This window comes from Trichogramma pretiosum, unplaced genomic scaffold, assembly GCF_000599845.2.
Source record: "Trichogramma pretiosum strain Unisexual culture from Peru unplaced genomic scaffold, Tpre_2.0 scaffold155, whole genome shotgun sequence".
Classification (NCBI taxonomy): domain Eukaryota; kingdom Metazoa; phylum Arthropoda; class Insecta; order Hymenoptera; family Trichogrammatidae; genus Trichogramma; species Trichogramma pretiosum.
The window spans coordinates 135559-148726 of record NW_019640825.1 but is presented as its reverse complement, the minus strand read 5'-3'; the positions used below and the strand labels follow the sequence as shown (position 1 = coordinate 148726).

The window sequence follows — 13168 nt, the reverse complement described above, 5'->3', positions numbered from 1 at the left end:
ACTTTAACTTTACACAAAAATACTCATTTCTCGTTTTTCAAAATGTTGTTAACGAACGAGGCTTCTCGAAATAAAATATCTTTCAATGCAAGATATAACGAAACGATTTTGACTGAAAAATTTTTGAAAAAGTAATCTATTGCACAAAAACATTAATAATAGGGACGAAGTCAGTCTCTCGGGGCTCTCACGTCTTCCTTATCTCGGCCGGCAAGGCTATGATGGCGAAGGCGGCGCACAGTGCGGCCACGGCGTACGTCACCATGGCCGTGGACACGGACCATCTCAGGAGTATCTGGGCCACGTAGGGGGTCAGCATGGCCCCGAGCCGGGCCATGGCCGAGCAGGCGCTCACCCCGGTCGCCCGCAGATAGCCCGGATACAGCTCGGGCGTGTACACGTAGGCGGCCTGAAAGACGCCCGCGATCAGGGCCCGGGCGAGGAACAGACTGACGGTGAGCACGAGGCGCGACAGCCGACAGGCCCGTCCGAGGAAGCACACGACCGCGGCGAACATCACCAGCTGGAAGGCCATCGTGCGCTTCCTGCCGACTTTCTCGATCACGTAGATGGTCGAGAAGATGCCCGGGAACTCGGCCAGCGTCGTCCAGAGCAGGTCCATGTAATCGCCCCGGCTCAGCTGGCAATTGATGAGGCAGGCGCGCGACTGTATGCGCTCCTCGGCCGTCTCGTCGCATTGCTCGGCCGTCGTGTCGAACAGTTCCGTGGTCATGAGCACGACGCCGTAGTAGCAGAAGGCGCTCGCCATCCTGAATCGAACAAGGTAAAATTCGTTCGATGAGAATGAGAAAATGAAAAGCCGACGACGATTCGACCATCGTGCATTTACCATACGAGCCAGAGCAGAACCGAAGTTTTGTACATGTCCTTGTTGAGCAAATCGACGAGTCTGCCTCGATTGGTCGGGTAGACCCGATCGATCACCAGACGCCCGAGCGGCATCGGTTTGCCGTTCTCCCGGGCGATTCGCTCGAGCGTGTTCAGCGCTTTGTCGGTTCGGCCCATCATCATGTCGTGCGACGTCGACTCCGGCAGCCACTGAAAAGTTTTGCGAACCGACGTACGTGAGATTTATTGCTACATTATGGATTCGTTTGTAGTTCAAAGTGTGCATTTAACTCACGGGCGTTATTACGGAGAACAAAAATAGCGGTATCGTTGAAAGAGCCAGAAGCCACCTCCAGCCCAGATTTGGCATCACAACTAGAGCGAGCGCGACCTCGAAGCAGGCTCCGAGAGCCCAAAAGCACTGAAAGTTGAAAGACACGCAAGTTGAAAATTTATTTGATGTTGTCTAAATTGATTTTCAGCAATAAAAACTATACATTACATCTAATAAAATTACGCATTTCGCTCTTTGTTCTGCAGGTAAAAACTCAGCGTATAGGGTAACTCTGAAAAAATTATTGAATAACATTGAATAATTATTGAATAATATAGTTTCAAAAATGATCGAGAGTGAAGTACTTACGATTGTGGTACACAACCAATGGCAAAGCCTACCAGACCACGAAGTAAAAGAATCCATAAAAAGTTGGGTGCAAATGAACTTAGAAAGCCATAATAGAACAGCAATGCACCGCACAATGTTAATGATTGCTTCCTACCATAGCGATCACTTAAATTATTCCAAAATGAAGAACTTAACATCATTCCCAAAAATACTACCTGAAAAAATAACATCAATAGATTGTTTATACTTTCTTTCCAAAAAATGAATTTATTTCTGTACAATACATACTGTAGTTGTAAGTGCTTGTTGATACCTAGATATTCCCCAATCGCAATGTAACGTTGGACTAAGAATACTGAGAATTGTCATTTCCATACTGTCAGCCATCCAACATAGACCAGTAAATAATGATAATTTAACTTGAAATTTTCCAAAACCTAACATATTAATAGCTTGGCTAACTGTAAATGTGTCTGTGAAAAATTAAAATAAATTTAATTGAATTATAAAATGTTTCAAGGTTTATTAATACTATTAAAGTGGATAACTATCACCAAATTAAAACTAATTCAAATAAACATTCAATTAAAACTATTGATTAGAAATACTCATTGAATATTAATAACATATTTACAAGTAAAGATTTTTAAACAGCTCACCATGAAAAGAATCTGGTAACAATAGTATAGCCGATAGCTTGACAAAGTTGAAGAAGATATTTCATTTTTAAGTGCTTTTGAACACAGAGTTTATTATTCTTGAACTTCTTTATGGGTAATAAAAGAACTTATTCCAAATCAAAATCACCATTTGTTAGCCATACCCTTTAATAAATTGAAATATAAATCAATTTAAGTATTTAAATTAGCTGGGTTTTTTATACATAATTTTATTACCATGTTATATTCTTTTTTATTGTACATGAGTTAAATTTAACAGATAGTAAAAAAGTTAGTACAATCAAGCATAACAGTGCGCCCAAGTATTTAGACACATTAAAAATTGTTTAAGAAAAGGTTCAACATGAAATTTATGTACATTAAAGAAAAAGAAAAATACTCACCATCTGGAACTACTGAAACTGAAGTCAGCTCCAATGATCTATCTACAGCAAAATTGCTCGATAAACTGTTTCTCTCTATCGAGCTGTGATTTGCACTATTTAACTCTGCACCTCTTATTTCATCCAGTTCTTGATAAGGTTCGGAGGAATCTTGTCCTCCTCGAAAGTTGGCCATGTTGATAGAAATTTACACTGACACCTGTTGCATTGACATTTACAAGTTATCAACATGAGTGACCTATGCTTTCAGAGTAAAATTTTGACATTTTCATGCTCTGCTCCAGACTGTTTTATCACATTGGCACAGGTATCGGATCACCAGCTAGCACAGAACTTAAAAATCGACACTGAACTCGAAGCAGTCGAAAGTTCAATAACACTGAAACCAAAATAGTTACATGTGTGGTGTACGCACGCAGATACAAGCGTGAACCGTTATCAGCGGCTCGACATAGCTACACCGCACGTTGTGACAATTTTTCGAGAACGATTGTATTATTTTTGCACGAGTTCCGTTTCGTTTTACTTGGAGATCTGTGACACGCGTAAACAATTATACGCGCGATCGTCTGCACAAATATAAACGTTGCAGAATGCGCGAACCCCCCTTTATTGCCAAAACACGAATTGAGTTTACACACAGTGTATAGATATCTGCTACACAACAAAACAACTGTAAAAGAGGCACGTATATGTATAAGATCCTGTACCATGCACTTGAAAATGAGTATGTATACAGACAGATACACACTGTAGCTTCTGTGGAATGTGTGCAAGTATTTGCGTTCGTTCGATACGTTTCCTATATACTTATACGAACGCGAATTAACACATGAGCGTTAAAAAAGGTAAAATCTTCGGTATGGGAGACGTTTAGGCGTGGACGATCGAGCTTTGACACAAATCGAACGTGTCACATATAGGATATAGGTATATATACAAGCGGCATCGATTACATATATTGTACACCATGGATCGTGCTGTGCGTCGATTACAAAGAGGTCAGATCGTTCGGGACCTCGCATGCCGTTGCTGCGGCGGTGTATATCTGTATCCAGTCATGCGGTCCGCGTCAGGTGGAGGTGGATCGGAAGACTCCTCAGCATGCGGAGAGGCTCGACAGTATTGTATAATTTACTTCGCGCAGTCAGGTTGATGCCCCGTGTATAGACCTTTGAATTATGATCGATGAAAAGAATTAACGAAAGAAGCGGAAGAGATATAAATTTCCTGATACTACAAATTGGCTCCTCCATATTTCTCTGTAGTTCAAATGTTATTTCTTTACATAGTAGGTAACAGCTTGGAAGACGTGTTCAGTGTTCACTCCAAAAAGTAAATTAGCCCATTTAAAATTTTTAAATTTGATTTAATTCTCATTGTCGAATAAACGATATAAGTTACATTTTAATTCATCAACCTGTTATCAAAAATTTTTTGGGAAGCAGCATAAAATGAAATATGCCAATTTTCGGACAGAAGCTGGTTCCATCATAAACCTATACTGCAATAATTGATATATTAATACAAATAAGCGAGTGTGATAATTATCTAAATAACGTCCTGCGAACAGATACGAAAAAATTGATACCTATTCCAGCCGTATAGATGTCGCAATATCTCATTTTGGCTCGCCGCTCGAGTCAACTGTTTCAAAACTCAAAAGTAAGTTAAGAACTCGTCGCGGAACTGCTAACAAAAACTATTGCCTTAGTGAAGTATATCGAGTGAAATGTCGGGAAAAAAATATATTCCTGTAGCAAGACCATTAAACGATGCAGTTGAATCGGGAAATTTAGAATCATTGAAAGCTTTGTTACAAAGTGGTGCTGATCCAAACGAAATCGATGAAGAAGGCATGGCACCACTAAATCTCATCTGCAATCAGCTTCAATTGACTGATATTCACTTGACAATGATGCAACAACTCATCAATTATAAAGCTGACGTCAACATCAACAAAAATTTCGAAAGAAACAGTCCAGTTATACAACTTTTCAGGGATAAAAGAAGCGCCAAACTGCGTTACGAAGCGTTAAAGTTACTTTTAGAAAATAACGCCGATGCTATGCAAACTGATAGCTGGGGCGACAGACTGTTGGATATAATTCTTTATCAAACGAAGAGTACGAATACTGTTAAATTGTTGAAATTACTGATGACACACGGCGTAGACGTAAACATTCCACATAGCACAGGATATTATCCTCTCACTCTCGCCTTTTATTTTCCAACAATAGAAGTAGCCGAATTTTTATTAAAAAATGGCGCCGATCCGAACCGTTACAACAATCGTGATGATCCTGGAACATTTTTAACACGCATCTTTAGTAAATATCCCTTAACGTTTTCCGATTATGAAAAGATTCAGCTCCTTATCCAGTACAAAGCAGATGTGAATTTAAAAATTCCGATTGTGGCTCTATTTAGATGCAAAAGTTTTCGTAACGATGCCGATACATTATTGCGCAAAATAGTGTTGAAATTACTTCTAGAAAACAATGCTGATGTTTCAGCTACTTGTGAATATCATGGAACAATTCCAACTACTATTCTTGGGATGAATAGTAAAGACAGTATAGAAATAATCAAGTTGTTGCTAAAATATGGAATGGATGTAAACTTGAAAGATAATTGGGGTCGAACTCCATTGCATATAGCTGTTAAACGAGCACGTCTAGAAGAGATAGAATTTTTATTACTTCATGGAGCGGATCCCAATATTGTTGATGATTATGGTAATACACCATTAAACGAAGTCTGTGTAAATCATCATATAACAAATGAATACTTGCAAGTAATACAATATCTCCTCCGCTATAAAGTTGACATGAACATTCAAAATAACAAAGGAAATACTCCAATAATAAGCCTATTTTATAAAAGATCAGAATATCAATTGTGCTATGAAGTATTAAAATTACTTTTGGAAAACAACGCCAATATTTCACACCTAAACAATGAGGGCAAGACTGTATTACATGTGATCATTCAAAGTACAAAAGCACCAAATTTTTTCAATGAGTATAAATCCAGTATTGCAGAAATTTATCAATGTATGGAGTTCATTATACAACGTGGTTTAGACATTAATGTTCAAGATAGGGACGGACTTTCTCTTCTTAACGAAGCTGTTTCATATTGTAATTTAGATTTAGTTAAATTTCTTTTAAATCATGGGTCTCAAGTATCTACTGCTCAGTTCCAAGGTGGCTATTTTCAAAGTCAAAATGCCATTTTAACAGACTTAATGATGACTCAAAATATTCTTGCCATAATTGATATTTTAGAAAATAAGGGCTTTGAAATGACAAATGATCATTTTTTATCAGTATTCAAATTTTTAATAGGATACTATGTGCCTATACAGTCATCTGCATTAAGAAAAGCTCTGGAAACAGGTGAGAACTTTATCAAAAATTTTAATCACATATCTTAATATAGATACAAACTTAATTCAAACTCAATTTTGAATAATTTATTTTTAAAAATGTATGATAACTTTATTGTAGTACATCTTAATATGTATATGCATAGCAACAACCTAGTATTTTATCAGTTAATTTTTTCTTTTATTTTGATTTAATTATAAAAGATGATGATTGTAAACAATTTTTTTCTTAATTTATAATAATAATATATGCCAAACAATTTTTGAAAATGTATCACTACCTTAAAGGCAGTGACTACCATAACACATCATACAAAGTATAATATAATTGCTCTTCTAATGTATGCTAATGAACATAAATTAATTTTTTTCAGGATTTACTCTTGATATTAGCAACTACATTAAAAGTAAGCAAACACATAAATATGAATTGGATACAATTTTTAATTACATGTACTTGGCAGAGTATGGAATGATTTATAAGGATGAAAAAACATATGAAAATTTGTTAAGTATTTTGAAAAGTTTAGATTCCAAGAATTATTTATATGACGATATCTTAAAGACAAAAGATATTAAAAAATATATTAAGAAAGCCAAAAAAGTTATGGTTGGCAAAAAAACAACTCTTCTACAAATTTTTACTTCTAGTCCAGATGAAACATACTTACTATTGAAAAATTGTGACTATCAGTCAGTCATAAATTCTGAACAATTTGAAGAAACTTTTAAAGGAATCTCGAGTATTTTAAAGGGGCATATTAACAAGAGTTTAGTTCGAGAATTTGCAAAAAAAGTTTCATTAAACCCTTTAAAACAATTAACTCAAGGTTTACCTTATGTCTGTTGTGAATACATCATAGAATATTTAAACAACAATGAGTTATGCTGCATGTATGAATCGCTTTATGTACGTTAGAAGCTAATTAAAAATAAATATTATACTGTGTGTGCAGAGTAAGTGTAATAAAATTATTTTCACAATGATGTTAATTTATCGTGAATGTATAAATACTCTGTGGTGATGCATTTAATATATAATACACTTAAAAAAAATGTTAAAAATTTTTTAAAATAATTCGTTTTTTTTCTTATCAATTTTATTGATAGTAAGTATGTCACGTTGAAGTTAAACATGTTTCATTTATAATTGTGCATACGTTGATCTTTAATATTACTCTGATCATCATTCGTCTTATCTATTGATGATATCAAATGATGTTGTCGTCAAAAATATAATGAAAAAGTGTTCGCGAATTACAATTGTTCTAATCGTTTTCGTTTTTAAACTATTCGCAATTTTCTGCTATTTCAAATTTCTCTACGAACTCGCCGCTCGTACTTGTTATTCGCGCATGTCTGCCCCCAGACGACTTTGCAAACAACAGTCCCTAATACAGACACAAACACCCAAAGATCATTCGACGACACAATAACACACGGATGGACATGTATTCTCATACACACGCACGCATACATACGCACATATACATGCGATCGGAGCTGGAGGCGGCGTGCGACCGCCGCCATGCAGTATTCGTCGTGCGTATCTGTTCGCGAGCGGCTGCGTATCGTATGTGCTCGGCTCTTCGTGCTCCGTTCTTCCAGCTTCTTTGTTGTTCTTTTTTAAATTTTTTTTTGTTATCGACTTTTAATTCATAAAGAAAAGAAATTTATCGTCGATAAGGAACGCACTCGATGCGCGTCAACATTCGAATGACAACAACCAACAGTGAGTGAAACTCTCGCGCGAGTTGCTACACCGTCACATGTAAAAGATATATAACTCCTGTCCGAACCTGTGTCCGTGCTAAATACATGTACGAGCAGCGAGTAAGAGTTCGCTTGCCGATGATACGAATGAGCAATAATTTACATATGCGATAAAAACAACTCGTGGGCTCGTCGTCGTCGTCGTGTCATCGCTCTCCGATACTTCGATATAGAGCAGTGCACGATAAACACCGAAGTTCGCTCGATGAACGAAGTGCCATCGACGAAATATGGAATAATTATGCCAGTGCGATAACTTTTATCGTCGTTCACACTTTTTTTTTTTGATAGTAAAAAGAATATATCGAGAATAGGTGCGCGCGAGGTGCCACAATCGAACGTGTACCATGTTGCTACCGCTGTTGTTGCTACTAGCTGTCAATCTTACGAACGGCGACGTTCAACAATTGCCCCATTGCAAAGATCAGCCGTCTGTCGTCCCCGAGACTCCAGAAAATCCAAGAAGGTAAACGATCCAAATTGATTAAAATTGATTAGCAATTGGCTCTGAAACGACTTCGTGGCTTATCGCGATGCGCGGGGGGCTCGATCTTCTCCCGATGCACATGTAACTTTCAGCGAGACTGCGTCAGCTTTTTGCGTAACGGTATTTTCGAATTCACGGCGATCACTTTGATATCTCTGTTTTTTTTTTTTTTTCATTAAAATCGCAAAAAGGACTGGTAAACAAGTAAAATGGTGCGTTAGGAGGTTAATTGTTTAGTAACATGGATGTATATATACGGTCAAATCGAAAACATTACGTGTCTCGAGTCAGTTGGTTAGATTTGAACAGACGATTGTATATAGGTATACTGTCACGCAGTAAAGCATAGAAGCGTATAGCGATTGGTATTATCCTGCGGTTATCGTTTCTTCGTTACTGATAAATCGTTATTCATGTCAAATTTTAATCGCGTCGACTTTTCGTCAAATTAAAACTTAAAATCGCATTAAAATCGATCCAAATTTATCGAAATTAAAATTAATAACTTTTATTTTTTTCACAGCTTAATATTTATCAGTACTTTGGATGGAAAGCTCACTGCGCTGGATGCAGCGAAAAATGGAGAAAAACGTTGGTCCTTGGATTGGAATGAAGAACTATTATCCTCCAGTATTCACAGAAGAGATGTATGTTCATTGATGGTTATTACAATTTTAAGCAAACATGAGTCAACTTATTAATTTTTAAACAATTTTATACAGCTAAACAGTAATGGACAATGGGTTAGGCTGATCCCTTCATTAAATGGAGGACTGTATAAGTTTGATGGAAAGAATTTGGAAGCAGTTCCAGTTACAGTGGATCAACTTTTAAAATCATCTTACAGATATTCCGATAACTTGATTTTTTCTGGAGGCAAAGAAACCAGAACATATGGTAAATTTGTCATTCTGTTTATATTGATAATTAAAAACCAATATAATCATATTTTATATTTTAATATTATATAGGGATTTCCAGTTCAACAGGTAAAGTCATTTATGAATGTATAATGAGAAGTTGCAATGATGCAAATAATAAAGAAGAAAAACAAGAAGATGAAGATGTGCTTGTTGTCCAACGACATCAACATATTGTGAGAGCAGGAGAGCCAAAAACAGGAATAGAAAGGTTTTTCATTTTTTAACAAATAACTCAAAAAATTTTAAATGCAGATTAATTTATTTTATATTTAATTTTATATTTAAATTTTTAGATGGAATTTCAGTGTTGGACTTCATGATTTAAGTATTATTCCTAAATCTAATTCTAATTGTAATCTGAGTAGTACATTCAACTTGACAATTGATCTAAGAGCTGTTGTGCCAGATGGACTACTGACTGCATATAAAGATAAAAATTCTACAATTAAACTTTGGGAATATAAGGTAATTCCATCTTTTTAATCTAATAAGAAACATTTTTAACCATTTCTAATTTTGAATTATGTTGCAACTATTATGTTTTCAGTTTGATGCTCCAATTGTATCGGTGTGGAAAGAAGATCAAGTCATTGATAACGGTGAATTAACTCAATTGAAGGAATTGAATCTATTTGATTCAGTTCCTGCTAACCCAGTATTAGATCCAAATTACACTTCAAACCCTGGCTTGTACATTGGCATGTATGCCAAACAACTGTACATACAAGAAAACCCATACATTAATGAACATCTTGACGCTTTTTCTAAATCACTGGTCAAATACCCTTGGAGACCTTACCCAGTTTTAGATAAGGACGGAAGTTGGAAGAATATTGTATATAAAAAGCCAAATGATGTTGATAGTACAACTGCATTATCCGTTCTATATAACACGGAATATGTGAATGGTAAACTAAAAGAATGAAACATTTTGTATATTCATTTTTATGATCTCATTAATATTAATTTTTAGGAAATGGATATTATTTATATCCCAGAAAAGAAATCCCTTTTGCAAAGGATAATAAATTCAATAAAACAGAACGCATAATTAGGCCTGCCAGAAAACCTTCACTTATTGATGAAGAAATTGATGATACTCAAGTCCAAGTTATAATAGTTTCTTTATGGTATTGGTGGTAAGTTTTTACTTTACACATTATCCCCTAATTAATTAATAAATAATTTTTGTTAATAATTTTTACAGGAGAGAAATTGCTATTATTTCCATTACGTCTGCACTTTTACTTAACTATTACATAACGCACAAATATTTAAATGAGAAAGAAACAAAAAATGCTGTGCCACCGGTAAATATGAGATTTTATATTTATTTGTGTTTTCAAGGTTCTTCAATTAAATTCGTTCAATATTCTTTTTTTAGCCTTTCTCTTATGAATTTCACGTAGTAAATTCAACGGAACAACCTCGAAAATCTGTGAGCGAAGACAGTGAAAATTTTCAATCTCGTTATTTGACAGATTATCAACCAGTTGCCTGCCTTGGCAAGGGTGGTTATGGTGTTGTTTTCGAAGCTAAAAATAAAATAGACGATTGTAATTATGCCATTAAAAGAATCGCTTTACCAAACAGGTAATACATGAAAAACTTTTTTCATATCCATTAATATAACAAATACTAAACTGATAACTTGATTTTAGTCAATCGTCTAGAGAGCGCGTTATGCGCGAAGTTAAAGCTTTGGCAAAGCTCGAACATCACAACATAGTTCGTTATTTCAATTCTTGGCTTGAGTGCCCTCCACCAAAATGGGTAGAAGATCATGATAGAGAATGGTGTAAGAAAAATGACTTTACTGCTTCGGATATTACTGCAGATTCGACTGCGGTTGACTCGTCGCAAAATATCGACGCATTATCAAGTGATACAGTTTCAGTGGATAGTGCTTGGGAGGCACTCGACATGAACGCTTACGTAAATACTTCTCCTCGATCTGATAATAAACGTAAAAACATTGTGAAAAAGGGTGGAGAAAATGAGAGAGAAAAAACGGAAGCAGAAAGTGAAGAATCAGAAGATTCCGAATCAGTCGTTTTTGAAGATTCCATTGGTCACAAATGGGAGTCAAACACTAATGATCTAGATGATTCCGACGAATCCGTTGTATTTCAAAATTCTATTGGTCACAAATCAGAGTCAACAATAAATGATCCACTAAATTCTGATGAATCTATTGCATTTCAAAATTCTACAGGACATAAATCGGAATCAACAATAGGTGATCCAGAAGATTCCGAACAATCAATCGTTTTTAGAAATTCTGGTGATGATGATTCGATTTCAATGTCAAATAAATCAGAAAACAGTGAATCTATAGTTTTTGCTAATTCAGCCGGTAAGGATTCGGAATCAAAAAGAAGTAAATCAGGATATAGCGATTCAATCGTTTTTGCAGAATCTCACGATGGAAAATCTGAAGCTACAGAGGAATCAATATTTTTCGAAAATTCTAAATCTAAAAAGTCATCATTATCTGAGCGAAAATCACAATTGAACGTAAATTTAAGAAAACGAAAGGATAGTTATAAATCAAATCCAAAAATGTTCCTCTATATACAGATGCAACTGTGCCAAAGACTAAGTCTCAGAGAGTGGTTGAAAGCAAATAAAACACGTAATATTGCTCAAGTATTGAATATGTTTTTACAAATTATCGATGCCGTTGAGTACGTTCATCTTCAAGGATTAATACACCGTGATTTAAAAGTAAATTTTTTTACTTAAAATTTAATATTCAAATTTACACATGCAATTATAATAAAAAACAATTATATTTTAGCCCTCAAACATTTTCTTTGCCCTCAACGATAAAATAAAAATTGGCGATTTTGGGCTGGTAACTGCGATGATGGAGGGCATCGGTGCCGATCAAACACAATCTAACACATCAACGGGTGAATTAAAAATTTTCAAAAAGCACACTGCTCAAGTAGGAACAACCTTATACATGTCTCCGGAGCAGATGAATGGAGACCATTACAATTATAAAGTTGATATTTACTCACTTGGAATAATATTGTTTGAATTGCTGATACCCTTCGATACGGAAATGGAAAGAGTTGTTGCTTTGTCAAATTTGAGAAAATCAACTTATCCTGATGGTTTTGACACCAAGTATCCAGAAGAGGTAAAATTCATTTTTTTAATAAGAAAATACTCAATTTGAATCAAGTATAAGCTTTATCTTGTTTCATTCTTTGATGATATATTGATAATCGTTTGTTTCAGTATAAATTATTAAAATTGATGCTCGATTCTAATCCGGAGAGACGTCCGACGACTCTTGGCATCAGAGCCCGACCTCCACTTGTTAATAAAAGTCAGGTTCTAACTAGTCAAAGTACCGATGCTAATACCAGTGCTGATTGGCATTTTGAATTACCGCTGATGACTAGGAATTTATCCACGTCCAATACGACCAGTGGCAGTGATACAACTGATAATGTTTCATAAACATTATGTTTTGCTCTTTATAAATGTGATAAATGCATACACATTAATTTTTAAGTAACGTTTACATAATTGATATGTAAGATTGAGAATCTGAAAAGATTTGTATGAGACTCGGAAGTATTTACGATCCATCAATTATTTTTAAGTATCAAGATTTCACGCAAGTTGAATTCAATAACTCATCCCACTCATATTAAGTGATATTATTATGGAAAAATTGTTAAAAAAAGTTATGATATTGTATGTAATCTTTAGGATTAGTAGTAAATGACCATTAAGTTTGAAACTGCATCTTATGACCAAATCCACAAAATATTTACATTCTCGTGTATATATTCATATAACTTTTATTAACATCGCCATATATCATTTTTACTAATCTACTGATAGTATATTCATTATTTTTTAAGCTGATAAATGTATGAACTTGTTATTAATAATATAATGTATTATAAAACATGTAAGTACCATTGCAACTGTAAATAATTTCCATTTTACGTCCTAACGTTTCGTATTATTTAGCATTTCATACCAGATTTATTGCTGCTTTGTGGATTTGATCGTATTTCCAATGCATTTAAAA

General features: G+C 35.1%; 3 protein-coding genes across 4 annotated transcripts; 2 read left to right on the top strand and 1 right to left on the bottom strand.

The window, feature by feature from the left end:
- Window positions 1-20: 20 nt before the first annotated feature.
- Window positions 21-3053, bottom strand: LOC106652695 (synaptic vesicle 2-related protein). Of its 2 annotated transcripts, none has more exons than XM_014371798.2 (7): window positions 2538-3053; window positions 1763-1947; window positions 1493-1689; window positions 1352-1415; window positions 1145-1270; window positions 851-1059; window positions 21-770 (listed from the first exon to the last, which is right to left on the bottom strand). In XM_014371798.2, the coding sequence occupies exons 1-7, from the start codon at window positions 2710-2712 to the stop codon at window positions 188-190; spliced, it is 1539 nt and encodes a 512-aa protein (XP_014227284.1). In that variant the 5' UTR covers window positions 2713-3053; the 3' UTR covers window positions 21-187. The 2 variants fall into 2 exon arrangements, with proteins under 2 accessions (XP_014227284.1, XP_023319065.1); XM_023463297.1 differs by lacking the exon at window positions 2538-3053 and adding an exon at window positions 2134-2222.
- Window positions 3054-4226: 1173 nt separating this feature from the next.
- Window positions 4227-6973, top strand: LOC106652688 (putative ankyrin repeat protein RF_0381). Its single transcript, XM_014371782.2, has 2 exons — window positions 4227-5938; window positions 6303-6973. The coding sequence occupies exons 1-2, from the start codon at window positions 4270-4272 to the stop codon at window positions 6845-6847; spliced, it is 2214 nt and encodes a 737-aa protein (XP_014227268.1). The 5' UTR covers window positions 4227-4269; the 3' UTR covers window positions 6848-6973.
- A 515-nt stretch (window positions 6974-7488) lies between these two features.
- Window positions 7489-12969, top strand: LOC106652691 (eukaryotic translation initiation factor 2-alpha kinase-like). Its single transcript, XM_014371789.2, has 12 exons — window positions 7489-8167; window positions 8712-8835; window positions 8911-9085; window positions 9160-9319; window positions 9405-9576; window positions 9659-10019; window positions 10085-10250; window positions 10319-10421; window positions 10496-10704; window positions 10773-11838; window positions 11912-12259; window positions 12361-12969. Exons 1-12 carry the CDS (start codon window positions 8049-8051, stop codon window positions 12583-12585), a joined length of 3228 nt encoding a protein of 1075 aa, XP_014227275.1. The 5' UTR covers window positions 7489-8048; the 3' UTR covers window positions 12586-12969.
- Window positions 12970-13168: the final 199 nt, after the last annotated feature.

Excerpts from the sequence above, each read along its gene's own strand:
- LOC106652695 (XM_014371798.2), bottom strand. The coding sequence starts at position 2,712 with ATGGCCAACTTTCGAGGAGGACAAGATTCCTCCGAACCTTATCAAGAA. Across the intron at positions 1,690-1,762 it reads AACAAGCACTTACAACTACA|GTAGTATTTTTGGGAATGAT; the intron begins GTATGTATTGTA and ends TTATTTTTTCAG. Across the intron at positions 1,060-1,144 it reads TGTTCTCCGTAATAACGCCC|TGGCTGCCGGAGTCGACGTC; the intron begins GTGAGTTAAATG and ends AAAACTTTTCAG.
- LOC106652688 (XM_014371782.2), top strand. The coding sequence starts at position 4,270 with ATGTCGGGAAAAAAATATATTCCTGTAGCAAGACCATTAAACGATGCA. Across the intron at positions 5,939-6,302 it reads AAGAAAAGCTCTGGAAACAG|GATTTACTCTTGATATTAGC; the intron begins GTGAGAACTTTA and ends AATTTTTTTCAG.
- LOC106652691 (XM_014371789.2), top strand. The coding sequence starts at position 8,049 with ATGTTGCTACCGCTGTTGTTGCTACTAGCTGTCAATCTTACGAACGGC. Across the intron at positions 9,320-9,404 it reads CCAAAAACAGGAATAGAAAG|ATGGAATTTCAGTGTTGGAC; the intron begins GTTTTTCATTTT and ends TTAAATTTTTAG. Across the intron at positions 10,705-10,772 it reads AGAATCGCTTTACCAAACAG|TCAATCGTCTAGAGAGCGCG; the intron begins GTAATACATGAA and ends ACTTGATTTTAG.